The sequence below is a fragment of the Salminus brasiliensis genome, chromosome 5 (assembly GCF_030463535.1).
Source record: "Salminus brasiliensis chromosome 5, fSalBra1.hap2, whole genome shotgun sequence".
NCBI classification, from domain to species: domain Eukaryota; kingdom Metazoa; phylum Chordata; class Actinopteri; order Characiformes; family Bryconidae; genus Salminus; species Salminus brasiliensis.
The window spans coordinates 26,078,534-26,103,210 of record NC_132882.1 but is presented as its reverse complement, the minus strand read 5'-3'; the positions used below and the strand labels follow the sequence as shown (position 1 = coordinate 26,103,210).

Here is a 24,677-nt window from a genome sequence, read left to right as displayed (position 1 = left end):
ACTTTATATGAATTGTGTTTCTTTTTTTACACCATTTTAAAAACACTTTAGATACTGTTTATATTATGCAAACATTACCATGGTCCAGTATTTATTAAAATCCAATATATAGATCTAACTTAGCAAAAGTTAAAAAAAATTGAGAAGTACTAAACCCAGCGTCTGTATGTAATCAAACATCTGTGGGAAATCAAAAGCAGACAAGATATCGGCAAATGTTAATTTAGTTATTTTGTCTTTCACAACATTAAAAATAAAAAGAATCATAAGTAACCTGTGCAAAAGTTTGGGCACCTTCCAGAGTCAGTCCTAAAAAGTGCAACAAGTAAAAGGCCTTTAGTTCTGAGATATTGGTTTGTTAGTTTTCTTTAGTCCTCCAGATCTCATTTTGACTTCTAGGGTTCCACTGAACTTGTCTTTCTTCATACAGCCTTCCTCTGCCTTGTGGGCATGGATTACTTTCATTATCAAATTTTTTTTACAGTTGCTTACAGGAGGCAATAGTTCTTGCGTGTTAGCACAAGAATGAAAGAATCTGAAGAGAATCTGAAGAGAATTTATAAAGTTTGGAAATTTGATTCAGTTCAAACTGGGGTCTCAGATCTCAGGTCCAATTTGTTAATCAAGGTCTGACGCCCTGTCAAAATAATATGAGCCTTTTTGATGACCAAAATGTTAGATTTTTAGTTATGAGAATAACTGTACATTAGGGTTTACTGAAAATCGTGTGCTTGATATTGATGCTTGATTAGCTACGGAGTCTGTTTACTACTTTTCACGCCAAAAACTGACCTTATTGAAATTACGTTTATTCGTCTTTTTGAGCAAAATCTGTAAGAATGGATGTTATCATGACCATATACACTATATCATGTCATAAGTATTGGGACACCTGCTTATTCATTGTTTTTTCTGAAATCAAAGGTATTAAAAAATAATGTACTCTGTGTTTGTTGGAGTAAAACTGGCCAAGTAAAGCATGTCTGTGAGGATCTGATTGCATTCAAAGACAAGAGTGTTAGTCAGTTGAGGATGTTGGAAGATCACCACCCACCTCATCCCCAACTCCCAACTCATCCCACAAGGATTGGCTGGAGCGCCACCATCAATCCAGAGAACACAGTTCCACGCCTGGCACTAGGCATGATGTCAATAGGTTCATGTTTATCTGCTGCAGAGAGTCCTATTCTAATGCCAGTACAGGGAGTAGACAAGCTGTGTGCATTTGCACTTAATGTAGAACTAGTCCTGTTAATAAAAGTATAAAAATGACATGTAATAAAAATGTTCATCCAGGCTTTACCTGCACAAAGCTTAATTACTTTAGACTATCCAGACCAATTTGATTTAGCATGACATTGTTGATTTAGCCCCTCATACTCGGATCTGGTCGAATGAGTAAAACACACCGTAGCAGTAACATGGCGCTGCGTTAACTGATGTGCTGCAGCGCCGCCTGGTGGCCGCGGTGTGGAGCTGCACTTCTCTCTTGGGGGAAAACATTATCTGACGGATGTCTCCGATGTTTGCCGAGTCCGGCTGCTTTTCCCGGAGCCTGTTCCGCTGCAGTTTTCCGCCCTCTTTTCGTCCCGGAGAAACCGGCTAGTCCACGACCGCCCCTTTAAGACGGCAGCGTGTCGTTTGTTTAATGCTGCTGTTTTATGTCGGCAGACAGCCTGGAGTGTGGAGTCTGCGCTGGACAGCAGCAGCAGCAGCAGGAGCAGCAGGAGCAGGAGCCTTTCAGCCCCCCAGCCTTTGTTCGGATGGAGGCCAGCTCTTCACCATCGTCTTTCCCCTCAGCTCTACTTCACTGATCTACCGGTGAACACAACCGCTGCCCTTCTGCTGGATTCGCGTGTTATTTACGGGACACAGCTGTCCGGAGGGGCTTCATGAAGAGCAGGACCCCGAGAGTGGACCGGTGTCAGACGCAGTGAGTGGGCTCAGGGAGAGGGAAGGCGCAGTAACGTTATATCCGAGGACCCCCCTCCCAAATCCACCCAGCCTGGCGCTTTTCACAGCGCTGCTCAGCAACACACACACGGTGCCAGTGGTAGCGCTGTCAACACACACACACACACACACACACACACACACAGACAGACTGCTTTTAACCAGCTCAGACTAAGCAAGTCCTGTCTGGGTCTCTTTCTGCAGCAGGAGCGTGTCTTTAAAGGGGGGCAGCAGTGTTTACAGTTTTGAGCTAGCGAGCGGTCTCTGTGTTAGCGAGTGCGAGCGCGCGAGCGTGCGGGCGTGTGCGCGTGTGTCAGGGAGAGCTACGTCATCGGGTCTGGTCGGTGGCGTTGAGCTCTGTGCAGTGTGCGCCGCTAAATCCGCTCTCCGTGCCGCTGGGCGGTCAGGACTCTGCTGTAGTGCTCTCTGACCGCTGCGGAGTGGACTGACTCTCTCTGCTCCACTCAGACAGCACTTTCCCCCTCTCTAATGTCTCTTATGTAACGCTGGAGTTCAGACACACCGCCGCTAGGTTGTACTAATCTCCACCCCAGCACTTCCGCACCACGCAGCCGGTCCACCTCTCCTAACCCTCACAGTACACGGTTCTCCGGATCCGAGCCGCATCTCCAGTTCCCCGTTTTGTGGAAAACTGAGGAATCTACGGAGCCCCCGAAAGTGCCAAGGTAGGATAATAATATTTAGAGACTTAACATGCTCCCTCAGTTTAGTAAATCAGCAGCTAATACAGTTATCAGTCTGTTCTCTCAGGTTAATGAATCGTCCCCTCAGTTTAACCCTCTGCCTCAGTTTAATACATTGTACATAAATAAATATGAATATAAAGGACGATCATTCATTAAAAAATCCATTCTCTCAGGTTAATACATCGATCCCTCAGCTTAGAAGAACGTTTATTAAATATATAAAATTGAGTGACTGATTTATTAAATGTATTATTAAATATTAAGTCTCTAAATACTGTTTTTCTACGTCATTAATAGTAAATAGTTGCTGTTTTAAATATTTAGTAAAAATCCATATAACTTGTCTATTTATGTAACATATTATGGAGACAATAAAAAACATGAAATAAGCATTTATGTTATATACATATGTATATAATACATATAATTATATATACATATATATAAATAATATATGTTGCTGCACTTACAGAAAAGAAGAAGGCATAACTTAATATACACAAACGCAAGAAAATCACATAAGAATTAAAGTTATGAATTTTTAAGGAGAAAGCCACAATAAATAAGTATTTGTATGAAAAAAAAAAAAAAAAAAAAAAAAATATATATATATATATATATATATATATATATATATTTATGTAATCTTTTTGTGTGCAGTTTTTCATACACTCATCATGGACATGACTGCCACTGCAATATTGTTCTTTCAGTGATTTCTTTGGACTTCTTTTTCTTAAGCAGAATGACTTTACAACACACATCTTTACCAGAGCATTTGGTTAAATGTCCCTTAGAAAGTTGCAGCTTGACACAACACTTTTGGTAACCATCAACAAGCTTCTGGCAGAATTCTAGTTAAAGATTTGCCCACTCGGCTTGGCACTATTGGTAGAGTTCAGTTACATTAGCTGGTTTGCTGACACTGTCTACATATTTCTGATAAGGCTGAGGTCAGATCTTTGGGAAGGCCCAAAGCTTAATCTTAGCCTGCTTTATTAATTTCACAACCACCTTTGTTGTGTGTTTTAAGTCACTGTTCTGTTGAAACTCTCAGTTGTGTTCAGGTTACAGCCGTCTAGTTGATGGTTTGAGATTATGCTAAAGAATTTGTCCTCCTAAAGAGGTTGTCCTCCTTCAACATTATTAGATTTCACCTTGCACAATGTGCTAATTTTGCTGCCAGTAAAACAGCCCCAGGACATGATGCAACCACCACCATGCTTAACATTTAATACAGTGTTCACCTTTTCTCCTCCAAACAACTCAATCTTTGTCTCATCTGATCATCTGAACATTTTATTTTGACTGTATAGTCAGCTAGAATCTCAGTCAGACTTGAAGGTGTCAGGCATTCTTTCGTGGAAGTCAGCCTCTTAGTTCCAGGCCTTTAAACAGTGACACCAGTGTTTTTTTAGCAGCTTCCAGTTCATGACAGACATGTGCTTTGGTGGGACTTGGGTTATTTCTGACCATCTAAAACAATTTCCTCTCACGTAAAGGGTGACCGTTTGCATCTCCTTCCAGACCCAAGCAAAGTGGCTACACCTCCCAATACCTTGTACTTACAGCAAGTCAAAAGACATATTTTGACCCTTTATGTATAATTCTGACACTGTGATTATATATTGCCATTGTAGTCTGGTCTATGATGCGTTTGGAAAATTATTCCAAACTTTTGAAAAGTAGTATTCAGGTGTTTGTAACTTTCATTTATAGGTTACTGCAGCTACGCCTGAGATGAGCGCCTACAGCAGGGAGGTGCTGGCATTCACATAATCTGGCGCTGCTTGACAGGAGCTAAGTAGAGGCTTACAGTCCCTAGGTGAGTACATTTCACTGTAAACTCTTAATAAAAAGATCCAACCACCGCCTGTACAGTTCTATGCTAACATTAGGATAAACAATACCAAAAAAGGTAATGTGTAAATATTCAGTATTTCTATTTGTAAATTTGTATAATTGTTTGTATTACTGGGAGGGACTGAGCCTGAGCTTGAAATGGGCATGATGGAAATACTAAGTGCTGCAGGACAGTGGTACATCAGGAAGCAAATGAATCAGGGCTTCATTAACTATTTGACCGTTAGTAGATTCATCAAGTATTTCAGGGATTCCCAACCTTTAGTAACTTGGAGCCAAAACAACCAACAACAGAAGCTTTCATGGCCCATGAGAAGATTTAACCATTAAAATGGAAAACAATCTTGAGTTGTGGATTCTCACCGGATTACAGATTTACTTAGGAAATTCAAAAGCAAGTTACTGAATAAAATGTTGACATTATTCATAACCATTTACTTATTTACTTATTCTGTGAGAAGCTTTTGGCGTTGGATTTTTTTTCTAAGTACACATAGGACATAGTGGTTGCATGCAGGTTGTTCAAAGGGGTGTCCAAACAAAACTGGGTTGACGGTTCGATATTCTCAGAGGCTAACTCCAGCATGTTTTTGGCTTGCAAATCATTAGGTTCACACAATGTAACTGCATTTAGTACTCTAATTAATACATTACACTTCTTATTAATAAAAAAGATATAGCTCTGAAAGTTTACATTTTAACAACTGAATTATGGTGTAAAAATGTAAAGGTTTGACTTACTGATATAGCCATACTGTAATTACACGTAACATCAGTGAGTATCATGCTCTTATTTTCATTATTTTCACAAACTATTTTCTGTTGTTTCTCTTAAAGGGTGGGCGGAGGAAGAGGAGGAGGGAGAGACCCAAAGTCTTTCTTTCTCTCCCTCTATCTCTCTTTTTCTCTGCCTGTTTCCAGAACTGCGACGTTTCACCCATAACCATGACATCACCCCCGTCGCCTCTCTCGTCCCCTTGCCCCTGTCCTCCACCCCCTCCGTCGCTCCCCTCTTCTCCTACTCCATCCTCTCCTGCCCCCTCCACGCTCCCCCTGCCCCCTTCTCTGCCCCCTACGGGCGAGGTGATGGTGCTGGCTCTGGGGCGGAAAAAACAGAGGCTCCTCATCGCACTCTCCATCTTACCCAACCTCTTCCTGGCCTTTCTACTCTCCTCTGACCCTCTGCTGACCCTGGCATCCCCCCATCACTGCCACCTGCCAGGCAACACCCCCACACCTGAAATGCTCAACGCCTCCTTGCCCTGGGAGAAGGGCGAGAGGGAGGGGGAACGTGGGCGACTTTCACTGTGCAAGCAGTACCTGTTCGTCAACGGCACCCGCTCTGATATCGTGGCCTGTGAAGCTGGGTGGGACTACAACGTCACAGAAGGCCTGAGGAATAACATCGTCACTGAGGTAGACCAACCAGTTGCTTTCTTTTTAGGAAACTCATTACTGTCATAACAATACCTTGCATCTTTCAAATACTAACTATACAAGTAATATAGTGGTATTACATTTACATTTACATTTATGGCATTTAGCAGACGCTCTTATCCAGAGCGACTTACAAAGTGCTTTGCTATTTACCCAAGAAAAGCCTTAGCTAGTTAGAATAGACCAATAAATCAAAGGATACCTCTAAGCCTAGACATTACTGAACACAATACAATAAGGTGACCATAGTACTCTAATCGTCCAAGTACTCTCGGAAGAGGTGGGTCTTCAGTCTGCGTTTGAAGACAGCGAGCGACTCGGCCGTTCGGACACCCAGGGGAAGCTCGTTCCACCACTTTGGTGCCAGGACAGAAAAAAGCCTGGACGCTTGTCTTCCGCGGATTTTGAGGGATTGCGGGTCGAGCCGAGCCGTACTTGAAGCTCGAAGGGCTCTAGGTGCGGATCGGCTTTTGACCATGGCATTAGTGAGACAATCATAACTAGGAGGTTAAGCAATAGTTTAATTTGAAGGTGCTGAAGGTGGTTGAAGATGTCACTGTATACAGTAAATAAACTGTAAATTTAATTTTAAAATCTTAAAACTCAGTAATTACTATGCTGCAACAAACATGCAAGGAGCATGTGGAAGTTATGTAGGGGTGGAAATCCCTACAGGCCCCACAGTACCATATTACCATGATACTTGAGCTATGATTCTATTCTATTTAAAAACCTCCCCTGCGGTCCATTTATGTTTGTTTGGGATTATGTACCAAACTATTTTACACAACAATTACAACTTCTCTTTATTCATTAGAACCAAAAATAAAGTTCTGTGTGCTTTAACAGTGCTGAAGTGTATAATGCAGATCATATATAAGGTCTGATATTTATGTTAAACTGCAACAAAACAGCAACTTTGGCCAGATTGCTGTGGCCAAATGATTGCAAAGCCACAGACTAGTCAGAGTGCCCATGCTAACCCCTGCCCACCATCAGAAGCACCTACAGTGGACCTTGGACCATTGTTCTCCAAAAGATCAGGCAGCTCTTGTGAGGTTTTTCGGGTATGCAGTGGTCAGTACTTACCAAAAATGGTCCAAGAAAAAGACAACCAGTGAACTGGCGACAGGGTCAAGGGTACCTAAGGCTCATTGATTGCAATCCATGAAGGCCCCACCTCACAACTTACAAGACTTAAAGGATCTGTTAACGACTTTGTGCCAGATAGCACAGGACACCTTCAGCGCTCTTGTGGAGTCCATGCCTCGAAAGGTCAGATCGGACACAAAGGGGACCTGATCAGTATTCTGCTGGTGTAACCTTAACCTCTCGACACTCTGACATACTGATATACTGATTGATGTCAGTAGTTGGGCCATCATATGCTAGTACTGATGTAAAACCCAAATGATAGCAAGGTATTTCTGTATTGATCTTTCTCCCATCCTCATTATATACTTATTACAGTGAGGAACAGAAAGGGCCCCAAACACACACCCTAAGAGTTTAGGGCAGGTTTAGTTTTAGGATCGGTATTAGTGCTACTTATGAGTGTCTTTTCTTCCATTTTAGTTCTGATTATTCCTATTTCTGTTTAGCCAAGTTGCACCTTTAGGACCAGATGATAAATATTAATGTCTTATGCGCTACTGGTAGGACATTTTGTTGCCCTGTTGTTTGCTTTTGCTCCAAGGTTGCTCAATTTGTGCAAATCTATGGCTCAAATGCATGCAATAAATCATTTGAGGCACATAGTTCTGCTTCCATAATATCCTTTGTCCGTCCTGGAGGGATACAGGAGGGACGCAGGATGGCAAGCAGTGTTCCTATATTAATTAGGTTTTGCAATTATTTCTTACAAGAGGCTCACTTTTCTTGTTGTCCCCCAAGTCACCGAGGCATAACATGCATTTTACCCTTGGCCTCAGTCTCAGGGCCTTCCCTAATGCCACTGTATTAGAAACTGACTTTATGCCTCATTTTTTAAGGATTACATTGTGCTCTAATCTGTTCCCCAGTCCTTTGCTCATACTTGGCATAGTGCGGGTCTCATATTAGTCCGAAAAGCCAAGCCTAGTAAAATAAACATCACACATGGCCATGCTCTGTGAGTGTGAGTGAGATTTAGCCCAGTTGAGTACACAAACAGCTCAACTGGAGTACAGAGCGTGTAAGCGTGCATTCATGTGTGCCATGAAAAGATTGTTGTCCCTTGCTGGCGTTCACTGCCGTGGTCACCAACATGTGCTGTACCGTAAACATCCCCTTGGTGTTTATGTTCCTGCTGTATTGCTATATCTACTGTACTCTCAACTCAAAAAATGAGTACAGTGATTACATGAGCTGGTTATACGTCACTTAGCAACCACTGTTGGTATTATGGCAGTTAAACAGCCCATAGGAGGCCTGCAGAAATGCTTGGCTGTGTGTCTGCACCGCGTCAGACAGCACTGAACATGGAACCGGTTTGTGTGGACCAGGTTATTTTTTCACTACATTAGTGTTACCCCGTTTATATGCATACCTGACTTATGCTGTACAGCATTGTTTAGTCACTTCAGGGAGTGGAGCAGGGCAAGGGCTGCATTCTTATCATGATATCTGAACGCACTGTATCTATTTTAGAACCTGTGTGGTCGGTTTCCACATGCTTTGCATTTTTACTAGGCCCCTTTCTGCTAGTTCTTCTAGTCTCCCTAGTTGAATAGATGAGGAGTTACAGCTTTCTAAGTGTAGCTTTAAGTTTTGAATGTCATTGTAATTAGAGGTGCACAGATGGCGGATTACAATTTCAGATGTTACCAAATTATTTCTTAATACTTAAATTATTTCACTAATACTGTTAAATATGTAACATAAATATATGTATATATACTTAATAAAAATAGTTTGTTTTAATATTTTTAAGATAGATTAAGAACAGAAATTTGAGGCCTGAAAAAGACTTTCTGTATATTTTCTCTAAAACATAGAACAAATAAACAGTATTTTTAGTAAAATCTTTAAAAAAAAATAAAGGTGCCACAAATGGCTCTTTAAACGATGCCATAAAAGAACTACAGTTTGTTTCATGAAGAAACATTTTTGTAAAAGAAATGTAAAAAAAAAAAGGAATTAACCTTTACATTAAGTGAAGGTTTTTGAAACTTTAAAAAGGTCGTCACACACACACATTGCTTTTACAAACATGTAATTCTTTTATGGCTTTTCTCAAAGACCTTTATTTTTATGCTGTAGACATTTAAAACAGGTCCTGTTCTTTTGACACTGCTCCTCGCCTCACTTCCTGTCTGCTTGGCTGTCTGCTCCTGTCTTGGCAGTGGGATCTGGTGTGTACTCAGTACTGGCTGGTCCCAGTGGAGGAAGTCTGCTTCATACTGGGCATCCTCACTGGCTGCCTGGGCCTTGGATATGCTGCTGACCGGTGAGTTGTAACTTTAGCAGAGGGAGCACACAGACCACAAATACACAGACACAATACAAATATGACAGTCTTCTACACTGTTGCTTATCATTGCTGTCATGCAAAAACCTTGTATCTCCATTCTTGCAGTTTTTTACTTTTTGTATGGATTATAATATGTATTATAAAATTACCTGTCTGTGAAAATGTCATAGTACTAGAATTGTCCGTTTTCTGGACATTAATTAAGGCTTGTCATGGCTTAACTTACAGTTTTAATGGTGAATAACCACAGGAAATTCTTTTACTATAGGTTAAACTACTAGAGGTAGTGCAGGTTCTAGTTTGTCTAATTGTCTTTATTGGTTTGTTCCCTCTTCAGATTGGGAAGGCTGAAGACACTGCTCACCTCTCTTACTCTCTCAGTGATTTTCGGGACCCTGGTGTGTGTCTCTCCCTCACCACCCATCTTCATAGCCATGCGCTTCTGTCTGGCTGCCGCCAGTGCAGGAGTCTACCTCATCCTATATATCACACGTAAGTTGATATATTTTACTTCACATTCATGAGCACTGGATGTTATCTGATTCACTTGTCTTTGGCATGGTGGAAAAAACATAAACAAAGGTAAGCTGTTTCCCTGTTGACTGTTGACACATCCTTTTATGAGAAAAGAGCAAAGACATCACTTTGAAAATAAGCATTGAACCAGAAAGACAGACATTTGCCTTTTCCCATGTAACACGTAAACTGAGGTGAAATTAGACCATTTTCAACAAATGCCTTTTCAACAGTGCTCTGGTGAAACACCTAGTATCTCTGACATGGTAACTTTATAAGAGAAGAAAAACATCAGCCTGAAATCATTTTTACTATGTTACTATGTTACTTTACTAAGTTAGTTCATGTATCTGGCCACATTAAGTTCACTTCATTACTTAATAACATTTAAAATACAAAGTTCTTGTTTTTATGTAAAATGTCTGGCTTTCTCTAAAGTGCATTCTGAGTTTTGGTAAGGACGTGACACGTCTCCTCCCATAAATGTGCCTGCCACCGCCTCTTATTAAACTGCCGCCAATGCGGCATTGCCAGGCAGCCGACACAGTCAGTTGTGCTTTCTCAGGCTCCAGCTGCTGATGGCAAAACGGCATGAATCGGGATTCAAACTTGCGACCCCCGAGCTTTAGTGGAAGTGCATTAGACTGCTGAGCCACTCTGAGCCCATTTTATTGAATCTTGATATATATTATCTTGAATGTTTAAAGAATGCTGACCAATGATAGGATTCATTATAAACAGTGTAATTAATCAGGTTTAATTGGTTGGTGTGCAGTGTGCAGTGTGAATAAAAATCACACAGTATGGGATAGTATTTGGATAGCAGTTTTTAAATCTGGTGCTACGAGTGCTTTTTTGCCTGTGTGTCAAAATAATGTGATAAATATTATGAGTTGTGAAAATGTCTTTAAATATTGCTGTATGATGTGTTTACCATATCGCCCACCCCTAGGACTGACAAAGTTTCACACCTCACCACCTCCCCATGCCCCCCTCTTTCTCTTGTTCATCAGTTCATCAGAAATACAGAATATATACAGATTAATTTACGCTATGTACACTATACATACTCTATACATACACACCCTATACATTTTCCATACATACTCTATACATGCTTAATACACACATTGTACATACTCCATACACTATATATACTCCATACATGCACTAAACATGCTCTTTACACACTTTATACATACTCTATACAAATCTATACGTACAATTTACATACTCCATACGTACACTATACATACTCTATGCATACACTATATATACTCCATACATACACTAAACTTGCTCTATGCATACTCTATGCATACACTTTATATACTCCATACATACACTATACAGATTCTATACATACTATATATATACTTTATACATACTCTATATGTACTTTATACATACCTTATACATGCACTGTACATTATTGATCAGTTTAAATGAACAGGTTTAATGTGTAATCTGTGAAATGTTTGCATTACTATTTACATATAGACATTGGATAAGCTGTGAATCCAAGTGTAGTTTGATTGGGGTCTTTGGTGGGTGCACTGGTGACAGTGATGATATATATGATATATATTTCCTCTTGTAGCTGTGCTGATGGTGATCATTTCCTCTCTTTTTATTGTAAACAAAAGGTTTGGAACTGTGTGATCCTTCACTGCGACTGCTGGTCACAATGTTGGCGGGACTCACAACAGTTGCTGGGGAGCTGTTACTGCTGGGTGTAGCTGTGGGATGCCATTCGTGGAGGGGCCTTTTAGGAACTGGAGCTGCTCCTCTGTCTCTTTTCCTGTGCTATGGGTGAGAAACTGTTGGAAAATGTAACTGTTGAAAAATGTACTTTGACATTTGCGTTTGACTGGGTCAGCTTTATGAACAAGGTTATACTGGCGGCTATTCACTGTACTGTCACTGCATGAAACAGTTTAGGCGACGAATATAAACTGACTGCATCTTGAGAACCATTAAACCATATTGATCCGGAATTCCCTAAGAAACATGAAGACATTAGCTCCTGTCAGTGTCCATTAGCCCTTGTCTATAACTCTCCATCGCCTCAGTTTCCATAGATACCAGACTTCTCTGCCAGCTCTAATGTGTGCACATGCTACTTTTGAGTCACTTATCTTCGCTTATCTCGTTCCACTTTACAGTTTGTCAGTATCGTGTCTGTTTGCATGTCCTTAGTATTCCAGGAGTGTTTCCAGAGTCTCCACGCTGGCTCTTGCTCTCAGAGAGGACGAGTGACATGAACTCTTTCAGTGAACGCAGTGAACGACAAAGGGAAGACGATGGCTTCACAGGTCAGTTCAGAAACGTATCTCATGACATTCAACTATAGTTTACAGTCACTTGTAGAAAAGTGCAGAGACATAAACATCTTAGGAGTATTTCATGAGTCCTAAGTTAATCTTTTACACTACATGGACAAAAGTTTTGGGGCATCTAATCATTCCTTGTTTCTTCCTAAATCAAGGGTATTAAAAAAGGGTGTATTCTGCTTTTGTTGAAGCAACTGTCTCTTTGGAGCATAGTCAGGATGTTGGATGAGCACCATCTCACCTCATCTCTAGCTCCCCAGCTCATCCCAAAATAACTGGATGTAACACCATCATTCCAGAAAACACAGTTCCACTGCTCCACAGCTTAATGCTGGGTATTTTTACACCCCTCTAGCTCATGCCTGGCATTAGGCATGGTACCAATAGGTTGATGTTTATCTGCTCCAGAGTCGTATTTTATTGGCAATACTTTTCTACAGAGACAAGCTGCTAAGCAAGCTGTTTGTGTGCATTTGTACATCTGTCTATTAGAAGGGGGGCGGTTATAGTGGTACATGTGTACATGTGTTTACATGTGACCCATCACTCATCATGTTGTGTCTGTAGAGCTGGAGTCAGAGCCCCCACCCTCTGGTCGCCCCCACTTGTCCTTCCCAGAGCTACTGCACAGCAGAAACATCTGGAAAAACATGTGTGTGCTGGGCTTCACCTCGTAAGTCACAAATACAAACCTACTCTGTGATTTATGCTTTACTGTAATTTTGGAGCATTTCTATTGGCCCATTCACCATGAAATTCTGATACATTTTAAAGAACAACTACCAGATTCACATTATGTCAAAATGTGAAGATCCAGATTACTAAAGGTTTAACTTGTAAATTAGTATTATTTTTATTATTATTATACATTTTTTAATAGACTGAAATATTGTACGGATTATTTTTTTAATTACCTAATATCATCTTTTGTAATTTTTAGTTCCAATCATGTCTGGAAATATGAAGAGCTGCATTTAATGAAAATTGCCCATAAATAAAGTCATTATTGTAATTCAGACTAGGTAAATTTAGAGTGGACTAAATTAGTCTTTTCTCTATTTCTTCCGTCTTCCTCCTCACACCCTCAGGTTCATCTCTCATGGCATTAGTCACTGCTACAGCTCATTCAGGGGTGATGTCAGAGGCACAACTCCCAGTTTCTATTGGACATACCTGCTGTCCATTTGCGCTGGAGGAGGAGCCTGGCTGTTGCTCTGGGCGACAGTGGACAGGTGCGGCCGGCGTGGAATCCTCCTGCTGGCCATGACCATGACGGGACTGGCATCCCTCATCTTGCTTGGGCTAATGGAGTGTAAGTTCTGTAATGCTACCCAACAGTGTTAGTGTGATGTTTGGTTTGAAAGCAAATATAAAACGTTTATCAATATGATTCACTTCATGAAATCTGAGAACTGAATTTGAGATGCCTTTATTGAAGCTCTGTTGTAAGGACACCATATCGCCATCATGTGGCCAAGCAGTGGTATCACACACGCACAACAGCAAAACCAGAAACCTAGAAAACACACAAACACATGCATACACATGTTTTCCTGCTTTCGCAGATTAAAAGTCTGTAATTACTACAAAGTACTGTTTTATGTAGCCTGTATAGAGACCTGTAGTTATAGAGGTGTTACACAAGTCCTGAGCACTTAGCTCTTTCAGTAAACAGATCTATTGTAAACAAATTACAAGCCTAAATTATCCTTAAAAACCTGCCCAGCAGAAACTAAAATAATCATTTTAGATAATAAATGGAATAAGCTCTTGATTATGTCTTGTCAGTTGTGAATATTCATACTGACCTTTTGAAAACAGTATTGTAACAACTTTTTCTTAACGGTCAGGATGTGAACTTAAGCTGCCAAAGCCGCATCTGTCTGTCCATAGGTTGCCAGATATTCAACACCACAATCAACATTCACTTATAATACCATTGGTTTTCATTTTCGACTATCTGAGATTGAAGTATCAAATGTTTTGATTTAGAAAGTGCCTCAAAAATAATTCATCCCTCTAATTCATAATTTCCAGACTGCATTTTTACAGTACAACACAGAATTCAGGTTGCTGTAGCAACCCTGCAGCCTAGGATCCTTCTGTTTTCCCACTGTTTAAAGCAGTTTCACTGCATTATCCTCACTGTATTATCAGACTTCTATAGTGTATGACCCACTGCCCCACATATTTGGTGCCTATGTATATGTATGTACTAATATAATTTGTGTCTCTGTGCAGATCTGAGCGAGTCAGCCATTACAGTGTTCTCTGTGATGGGCCTGTTCTCCTCGCAGGCTGCAGCATCTCTCTGTATCCTCTTCACTGCTGAAATCATGCCCACCATCATCAGGTAACATTTGAGCCCCTTTATATGAATGTGAAAGTGTGACTGAAGCGCTGCTTTCACTGTGCTCCAGACATGCATTACACAGTTCATTTCCAGTGTCCATAATAGCAGAGTAATAACTGAGTTTACACCCAGAGATGATTTTTTTTTTCAAAACCATTACCAATAAGGAAAAGGATTAGGGATAAAATTTATGCAGTTTCTGGGTGCCAGACAAGGCCTTCGAAGCATAGAGGAAAGGATGTGTGCTGATTTTCTGAATGGGTCGGTCACAAGCTGTCATTTAAATTAGATGTAGAATGTAAATGTAAAGAATGTAAAAAAAAAAAAGCATCGCTGGTTGCAGAAATGTAAGGAGTGTTTGGTACATTGAAATAATGTCTGCTGTGTTGACTTCTGGAGAAATTATAGTAAAAACATAAGTAATGTGTGTTTTAAGTCATAATCCTATTTTGTAATAAAAAAAACAAAAAGTGACATTATGTTTGGCTTTATCAGGTCATTGATTACACCCGATGTGTCCTCTTTTTTTAATACACTTAATATTGAAGAAAAAAAAAACCAAATTTAAAAATGACATGAAAAAAGCAGACAGTGTGTTAGTATTGTAACAGCGACCAGGAACAGGAGGGGAGGTGATTTGGATTATTATTTATTGAGCAGGAAAACAATTTGGATTATTGAGTTGTGGTATACTGACCCCAGGTGGATACTTTAGGAAAGGATTTAGTGCATCAAGAAATATGATTTGTTCTGATTTGATTCAATTTGATAATTTCGGTCAGATTCAGAACAAATTTTTAAAAATACACTCAATACATAAATGTTACTGGAGCTGCTGATTACACAGTACTGCAGTACAACCGATAAACCAATACACCAGACTTTTTTAGATTTGAAAATCTGGCCAAAACATGAGAGGTCTACATACTTTAATCAATAATTTTATATCACGAATTCAATTCAAGTGTGTCAAAGGCTTTTTTTACAGGGTGGCCACATTGCCAGTTGCAGAAGCTGAAAAAGCTCAAAATTTGCGTTTAGTTATAGACTAAAGAGAAGCTATAAATAATACATCTAAAAGTCTTCTGGCAACTTGTATTACTATATTATTATTAATCTTTTTATTATTATTATTATTATTATTATTATTATATTATTATTATAAAATTTTCTTACTGCCCAGGACAGTAGGACAGTCTTTTAATTAATAGTAGCCAGTTTTAACGAATGCATTCTAACATTTCAAAGCTGATGCAGTTGAATTGCCCTTTTCAGATCTATTGATTCTTATGTTCCTCCTCTGTAAAACTTCTGCTCATACTTGACTGTACACTGGTGTCCTTTGCAGAGGGAGCGGTGTAGGTGCTATCCTGGCTCTGGGCTGCGTGGGTCGCCTCAGCTCTCCTCTGATGGATCTGCGCAACCACTACGGCTACTTCCTGCACCACGTGGTCTACTCTTCCCTGGCCCTGCTGGCTGTCCTGTCGATCCTGCTGCTCCCTGAGAGCAAACGAAAGCCCCTGCCACAAACACTGGCTGACGGCGAGCAGTACCGGCGCCCCCCGCTGGGCAGGAGGAGGAGGGACAATGTTCCTTTGCTTGCCACACCCAACCCAGAGACCTAGCTGACCCTGGGGAGCACATGCACTTGTTCACCTCAGCCCATTCCCTCCTGACTGTCACCATGTCCATGCGGGAGAGGAAGCCAGGGGGCCTGTAGGAACGCACTGTCAAGCCCTCCTAACCTTCCATCTCGTAATCATTCCTAACACGCGTAAATGGAGTTACGGCAAGTCGCGTCCACCCAGGCTCCTGTGGAAGTGTGAGGGGTGAGAGACTGAATGGCGTAGAGAGAGCGACCTGCGCTCAGTGACACGTAGTATGGCAGGGCTCACAGCTACTCCAGTTAGTGCCAATCCCATTTACCATGAAACGGGGAGTAATTCTCCACACAGCCACAGTCAGGGACCACATCCCAGTCCGCGTGACCCATGTAGCATACAGTGACACACCCACTAAAAGCATTGACCAGGTTACACTTACACTTCACAGAGGCAAGGGCTCAATACATCACGGTCGTTTTGTAAATATCCTAACTGTACTCTCTCTCTAAACTAAAGTAGGTTTAAGTTCTCTAAGGAAGATTGGGAAGATAGTCTTTACCCACTTCAGTACTGTAAAACGTGTCGCTGCTGGCCCAGAGGTACAGTAGAGGAGGACGCAGGTAACGAATGTCCCTTACTGCGAGTACTTCAGTTATTTATGAATGGATAGTTTATAACGGCATAATGGTTCTGATTTATCAGTGCTGGACTTTGGCATGTCGGATATTTCTACATACAGATATTTCTAGTCTGTTCCTTTAAAACTTTCTTTTCTACTCATTTCTGAATTAGAAGAAACTGAATTCAACTGTAACTGACCCTCACACTCGCAAATGTTCCAGGGCTTGAGTCAGTATTACTGAGTGTGCAGGGTAAGGAGTGTGGAGCACTAGTTACAGCTAGGATGTTGGCTTTGTCAGGGCTTTTTTTAAGTTGTATAATCAGGTTTGTATTTGGCCTTTTGCTAAGTTCTCTGGAGTCTTGTTCTGAGCACAAGAGAGAAAAAGGGCCAGGAAACTGAAGAAATAAGTAATGTAGCCTTCTCCTGTAACCAGTTCTCTGTCAGTTTGTCTTAGCTTATTTTAAAATTGCACTTAATAATTCTTTATTGGTAGTAATAACACTATGACTGCTGATTATTATAACGGATGATACAAGCATACTGGGCAATAGTAATGAGACTTCATCACTGATTGCTTTAGATTATTTATCAAGTCATGGAAATGGTGTAATTATGTATAACTCTTTAACAAAACTGAATTGAAAATAAAAATGTAAAAAAAAAACCCACACTGGTTCTGTTTCTGTATGAACTATTTAATCTACAGGTTTTTGTCCATTAGCCTCATAATACTAAAAATGTTCTCCAAGTGTATTAAACTAAAGGCCGTTCAGTTCACACCAGTGCATTTCACACCTACACAGGGGAGCTGTAAGGGGTCATACAGCATGAGGCCCGGACTTTTGCTTGGTGTGCATTTTTAATTTCTCCTATTTGAGATTAGTAGGACCTAAAAAGTATAAAAACTAAACTTAGTGTTTGTACAGGAAGTGGTGGGTTGCATAGGTTTATAACGGGTGAAAAAAATTGTCCTGACTAAAAAAAGGCTTGATTTTTTTTCTAAAATTAATGATCTTAAGGATATTGAAAGAATTGCTTACAAAGACAAAAGTGTTTCAGCTCTCCAACAGACATCGTTATATTATACCAGAGAGTTTTTTATTCCAGAGCTGTCAGTTCCTCCCCTGATCACAGACAGCTGAAGCTTGTCATGGAAGGAGCACCCACCAGGTTTTCTCGCCGGCATGGGAGAGAGGGCGCTAGTCTCCCGGGCACGGAGCGAGAGCCATCTAGAGAGACTTATACTAGAGACTAAGGTTCAGAGAAGGGGTGTTTTGGGTGTTGTTGATGCACAAACACGCCTGGATTGACTGGCATCTGTGTATGAGAGTGTGTCTATAAGTTTCGCACGGCCCTCCAGACTCTTTCGATGTTTGTTGACAAGCACTGAAACATTGTCTTTGTATGTGAGGACGTTTATAGCATAAAATGCTAGAAAACTACATTTCCATTAGAATACAAATCACTGAACAAACTCGTAGCACTCCTGAATTGCAGACAGTGGGCTTGGGGGGAAACAGTGAATAGCATTGGTGACCACAGGCCAGAGTGGGTAATGAACTTAACATTTCTTCAATGCCTGGAAAATCAGGTAAAAAAAATCTTCATTTTGCAGGTAGTTTTTGATTCATTATAAAAACCAATGGATTTTTCTCCCCTCATGTTCTTTCAGGGGTTCCATATAAAGCAGCATTATATGATAATTGCTATTTCTCCTGTGCTCCCCCTACAGTTAGGAAGTGTTATTCGTGCCTCAAGAAGAACATGCAGGTCTTACAGAAGCATCTGACCACATCACTGAGGCGGTAGAGTAATATTACACGACTGTGACTTAATATGTCCAGCCCTCTTCTCTAAAGTTACACAGTGCAGTTAGCAGTGCCTGGAGTCCTATAGGCACTATTCTCCCTATTACAAGTCAGTGGCGCATCACAGTGATTTACAAGCTGTTGATTTGAGGTAAAAGTTCTACATAATGCTGCTTTAAAGGGACACTAGTCAGGACTGACGAACCACCACCTCCTGCGGTAGGCACCGTACAACACAACACTGGAACCATGTTTTCTCTTTAGATTCGCTTTCCATTCTCACCCCTAATCACAAAGCACACCTCCAAAGTCTCTTTCTTCAGAGAGACTAATCATGCTCCCCAAGTACTCTTTTGGCATTTGGCCAGGGCGGGCATGAAACACCCGCAACTGAGGGCCGTGATGGTGTTAGTATTTTACTTTGATCTGCAGTGCTGATATTTAGCTTCCTGATAGTAAAACAACGTATAAAACTATAAACTCTTTTAATTCAGATTATAACGATTAGCTGCTCTGCAGGGCTGGGTAGTACCATAGCAGAAGTAACGGTCTTACTAATCAGGATATAGCATACATTAAAAAAGTAACTGTAATCCGTTACATTGAAAAAGTGAGTAATTCGATCAAGTGTGTTTATGGGATGCTGCTGCTATTGATGCTCTTCATGACTTCTTTCTCTTTCAGTGGATCCCAAAGAGAGTGTAACAGCACCCTCGCAAGCAGTAAACATGTCTTCACTTCATTTTCAGGAATATCACTGTTCAATGTTCTAGCAGTGACTACGCTCTCAGCTTCAGAAAACTCCACTCCAATTTAAAGAAACTTTTGAAGGTAAGAAATTCGCCAGGAGTTAGGAGTGCTGTGTGACATGTGCAGACATGTTTCTGTTAATACTGTAGCACTAATAGTATTAATCACATTAACATGTAAGATAAATTCAGCCTATGTCTCTCCACTGCTGCGTTCTCTTCACTGGCTTCCCATAGCTGCCTGCATCAGATTCAAAACCCTGACTCTGGCCTACAAAAAGCCGATCAGCACTAAGAGCCCTTCGAGCTTTAACTACAGCTCGGCTCGACCCGCCATCCCTCAAAATCCGCGGAAGACAAGCGTCCAGGCTTTTTCTCTGTCCTGAACCAAAGTGGTGGAACGAGCTTCCCCTGGGTGTCCGAACAGCAGAGTTGCTCACTGTCTTCAACCACAGACTGAAGACCCACCTCTTCAGAGAATACTTAAGCGAATAGCAGAGTGGTCACCTTACTGACTTGTGTTTAGTAATGTCTAAACTTAGAGGTATCTTTTAATTCTTAGCCTTTTCAAACTAGCTGAGATTATTCTTGAGTAAATAGCAAAGCACTTTTGTAAGTCGCTATGGATAAGAGATATAAGTAAATGTAAGATAAATCTTCTCTATCTTTGCTGACATAATAACTTCTCAAATCCTCCATTTTGCCTTTTTAGTTTCTTATTTACATCATCTAAAAAGCCAGCAACCTTTTACACTGCCCTGCACATTTTAAATAAAGCTGGAAGTGATCATATTTAGCTGGAGCAATAGTGCAACTTGCTTCCAAAAGGTGCACAAGAAAGAAGAGGCTAGAAATGTCCAGAGTTACAGCTGCGGTAACTGTTCTTTTACTGCCAGCGTCAGCTGCAGTACTGAAGCTGAGATCTTAGCAGGGCTGAGCTGAAGGCTCTGGGATAATCCTCTGCTTTTAAGTGGTGCAGATTGCAAAGCAGCTGAATTAGTTTCTGGGCTCCAATATGCTCTGTGGCATTAGCGGTAAAGTTTACCCAGGGTTTTGTCAAAGAGTTAGGTAACCTGAAATGAAGTGATAGAACACTGGCCCAGCCACAGAACCTTCTGGAGCAGGACACCGGTGCTATTCCTCTGTCTAGAACATACAACACCAAGCACTACCTTCTTCTTCAGGTTCACTGGTTTGCAGACATGGAGGAAAAATTCTGGGGACAGAATGAATTTCATCCAAACCTGTAACAAATCAAGCCTGGAATAGCACACGCTCAGACTGAGTGATGGTGTGAGGTGAGCTGTGTGGTTCTTTTTGTGGGGGAGGAGAGCGGTGAGTAGTCTGAGCATGATTGGCTACTTTTAGATGCTCATCTTAAGTTAAGTGCGTCAATTAAATTTTGAAGCTCTGTAAATCAGAAATATACTGCATTCATAGTAAGTGAAATCCTCTTATACCTGGTCTAAATATCTGATATTTCTCATTTTTACAATATATTATCAATATTTCTAAAATTATTCAACTTATTTTTTACCTACTAGTCAAATAACTGGCAGTGCTGAAAGGGCGTCCAAATCTGTTAACACTACAGTAATACACTACTCCCTTTGGTAAGAGAAATGGTTTATTTCTAGTAGCAAAAAAAAAAAAAAAAATACTAGTAGCAAAATAATGTTGCATGTTTATATATATTTATAAAGTTTTATTTCTTGACACAAGCTAAATTGTCTGCCAGTAGAATAAGATTTTAGTATAAAAGTATAAATCACTTCAACAAATCAAATATGTTATTAGAAATATTAGACACTTAAATATACATATTTAAGAGGATTTCACTTGCTAAAATAAATTATTTTGCAATGCATCAGATTGATATCGGAAGGGATTACAATTGAATTCATTGGCACCCTGTCTTCATAAGACATTTTTTAATACCTAAGAAAATGTTCACTACATGACCAAAGTTTGTAGACGGCCTTCTAATACATGCAAACTAAGTTGCACCCATTGCTGACACAAATCTGCAAATGTACACACACAGCTTGTCTAGACCCTGTAGATAAGTAAGGACTTTCTGGAGCAGATAAACATTAACATTAACTATGCCTAATGCCAGGAGTGGGATAGAGGGGTATAAAGCTCCCCCAGCACATTGTTTTTTAGATAAGTTGGGGATGAGGTGGGGTGGTAAGCGCTCTTTTTGCTGAATGCAATCAAATCCTTACAGCAATGATCCAGAAGAAAGCCTTCCCTGGACAGTAAAGAGTTCCCCCCACCAAAAGCAAGATAAACTGTTTTTACTGATTTTGGAAAAGAATAAAAACAATGAAAGAGCAGTGTTAAAGGTGCATTATGAATGCATCTATGAATACCATCAGCTATAAATACTTTATTCTGCTGGCCTTTTAAGCAACTGCAGTGTGTAAATGTTATTTGGACAAGGACACTGATTCATCGCATTACAATTCCAGGCAGCAGTCCACTCTGCATGTGGTATGGCTACTATGTCATCCAGTCTGCCCTGTGGTGGCTATGTTTGTCCCACTGTTCTGGGAAAAGGCTATGTTGGTCAGAAACATAGGAAATCATACTGATAAAACCAGCAGGTTTGGATAGTACTGTAACACAATCAGGTTATGTGGAGTCTCCCAGAAAGCTTCTATATGTCTGAATTAATTTTTCTATAAGTCTAATAATTATGCATAAAACATCAGCAAACCTTGTACCCCCTCAGCATTCAGAGTTGTGCTTCAGGTTAATGGTGTAAGTGAGTTGCTGAGTGGTGACATTAGCTTGTTCTTTTTAGAGCCCTGTGTGGGGGCCGGGTGTGTGTGTGTGTGTGTGTGTGTGTGGGGGGGGGGGGGGGGTGCTTTAGGCATGGTGAGAAGACATGGTGAGAAGGTATTTGAGAATGAGCACAACCTTAATACATGCTACAGACACTTGCACCCTGTTAAGTGGACTGACCTCTGTCTCCTAGCTGTTCTCACTTGGAGTGTCAACATTCTCTTCAGCACGTCAAACCTGCTAATCATCCCATCTGACAGTACATGTTTCATTCCAACAGTAAACAATATGCTGTTGTATGCAAAAGTATAGGCACCCCTGGTCAAATTAAACATGTATGCATTCTTTACGGAGACACACTTCTGCAAAAGTAATGGCACATTAAACGTAATATTTGCAGTAATATTATAATATATTAAAAATTTAAATAAAGTTGGTGCTCTGAAATGTGAAAGATTTGTTCACTTATATTTGCTTATAAAATCAATAAAACAATTTGGTCATATTCAAAATTATCCAAACATATTATATATCATGTATATTATATATATTATATATTATATATTTGTTATACCATAATAACATATGTTATAACATAATTATAATACAATATTGTGTACAATATATATATATATATATATATATATATATATATATATATATATATATATATATATATATATATATATATATATAAGAAGTAATTGTTTAAAAAAGACACTTGTAAGCATGCTGGATGTCCATAATATGTTTATTAAAACATATTTTGCAGACAGTACACTTCTACACCCATACAATTGTTTCATTTGTCCTCATGCCTCAAGATATGGAGGTACCTGTTAATGCATTTTGCCTTCACAGATAATTTACAGCTATGACATGGTCAAATAACTGGCAGTGCTGAAAGGGCGTCCAAATCTGGGAACACTACAGTAATAAACTACTCCCTTTGGTAAGAGAAATGGTTTCCATGTGATACCTCACACCCTTCCCCAGCTCAGACGGAAGATGCAGCACCAGCAGGATGCCACAGTAACGTCCTCACTCATTAACTACAATCCTTTGAGCACTGCTGCTAATTTGCCACCCTTACAAACACACATAGGAGCCTTCTTTCACACTTCCCTTAGCTGGGTCTGTGTACGGCGTTACTTGACGGGCTGAACTCATGTTTGCTGAGCAACCTGTGCTTCTCAATCACAGCTTGTCAGTCGGCAGGAATTTCACAGGGTTATCTTTATACTCAAGGACAAAGGAGAGGAGACAACAATGCGCCAATGAGATGAGGAATCATTTGGACAGCTGATGATTGACCTTGAACCTGTGTCGGCTAACTGCTGCTAAGTATGACAGACAGCTCAGGCTGTCGTTTGCGAGAGGCAGCTGTGATTTTCTTTTTGCAATGTTCAAGATGGGCTGTTTGGGTTAAGGGAAACGTCATATTCTAAATACAGTCCGGGAGCTTTGTTAGACAGTGTGTTGGGTTTTGTTGTGGGTGTGTTGGTGTTTGTTGTGGATTTGTTTAACATCCAAGACCCTGTAGCTCACATGTCTTCACTTTCATAACTACATTACTGTCATAATTAACACCAGATTTATAGGCCCTTCACCAGTATCAGCAAATATAGGCTTCACAACAAAGGGCAGGTCTCAATAGCTGCATTAACTATCCTTCCCTTGACTTAAGCACAGTAGCACTGGCTATCACACCCTTAAAATACCCCATCATTAATTTGCAGGTTACGTTTTTCAAATGCACACAGCTCTCCATATTTGTGAGGTGCCTTTTTATAATATGTTAAGTCATCCTTTGTAATTGTTTTCCATTGTGGGTTGGTAACTGGCAAATGTTTGACTCCCCTCTCCCTCTCCCCATGCTTCGCCATCATGTGGAAAAGTCTCTTTACCTACCCCACCCTTCTGCACTGCAAACAAACAAAATAGCACTCCTGCCGAACAATGCCAGATGCCATATTTAGAGAGAGCCTGCTTTATAAAAGAGGGAGTGGATGGCCAGGCCACGGACAGGAATCCGAACTTCAGTCATCCAACGGTAAACAGGCCTTCAAAAGAGCAGATTTTCTCTGAGAACTGCAAAGGCGCCCCAGTCCTAAATGATGTGTTTTGTGTCTCAGAAACTCCACTGAGTCTCAGTTAGTTTTATTGGGGCAAAAAAGACTATATTTTATACAGTTCAGTATTCCAAGAATCGTCAAGTGGATTTACATTAAGCCTGACCAGTTCATTGCTTGTGTATTCTTACTTTCTTCAATTGTGTGCTTCTAGGGCAACAACAGGACAGAGTTTCACTGAGGAGGTGAACAACATAGGTAAGCTGTAACGTGATGTAGGTCTGGTAACACTAGGACAGTGGCTTTGGCTTTGATATGCAAGTGCATAACACAACAGTCTTTAGTTTGAGTTGCTTCCCAATACTTTACACCAGCCTTCAAAATCTAAAACTTGACATTTTTGACTGCTAGACTGAAAG

General features: G+C 40.4%; 1 protein-coding gene across 2 annotated transcripts; it reads left to right on the top strand.

Annotated features, from left to right (window-relative positions):
* The first annotated feature begins 1,514 nt into the window (after positions 1–1,514).
* On the top strand, positions 1,515–17,495 carry slc22a17 (solute carrier family 22 member 17). 2 transcript variants are annotated; one of them, XM_072679985.1, is made up of 11 exons: positions 1,515–1,933; positions 4,380–4,485; positions 5,361–5,939; positions 9,284–9,387; positions 9,749–9,903; positions 11,574–11,739; positions 12,127–12,242; positions 12,828–12,933; positions 13,349–13,572; positions 14,502–14,613; positions 15,962–17,495. In XM_072679985.1, exons 3-11 carry the CDS (start codon positions 5,469–5,471, stop codon positions 16,236–16,238), a joined length of 1,731 nt encoding a protein of 576 aa, XP_072536086.1. In that variant the 5' UTR covers positions 1,515–1,933; positions 4,380–4,485; positions 5,361–5,468; the 3' UTR covers positions 16,239–17,495. The 2 variants fall into 2 exon arrangements, with proteins under 2 accessions (XP_072536086.1, XP_072536085.1); XM_072679984.1 differs by having other exon boundaries at positions 1,515–2,639.
* Positions 17,496–24,677: the final 7,182 nt, after the last annotated feature.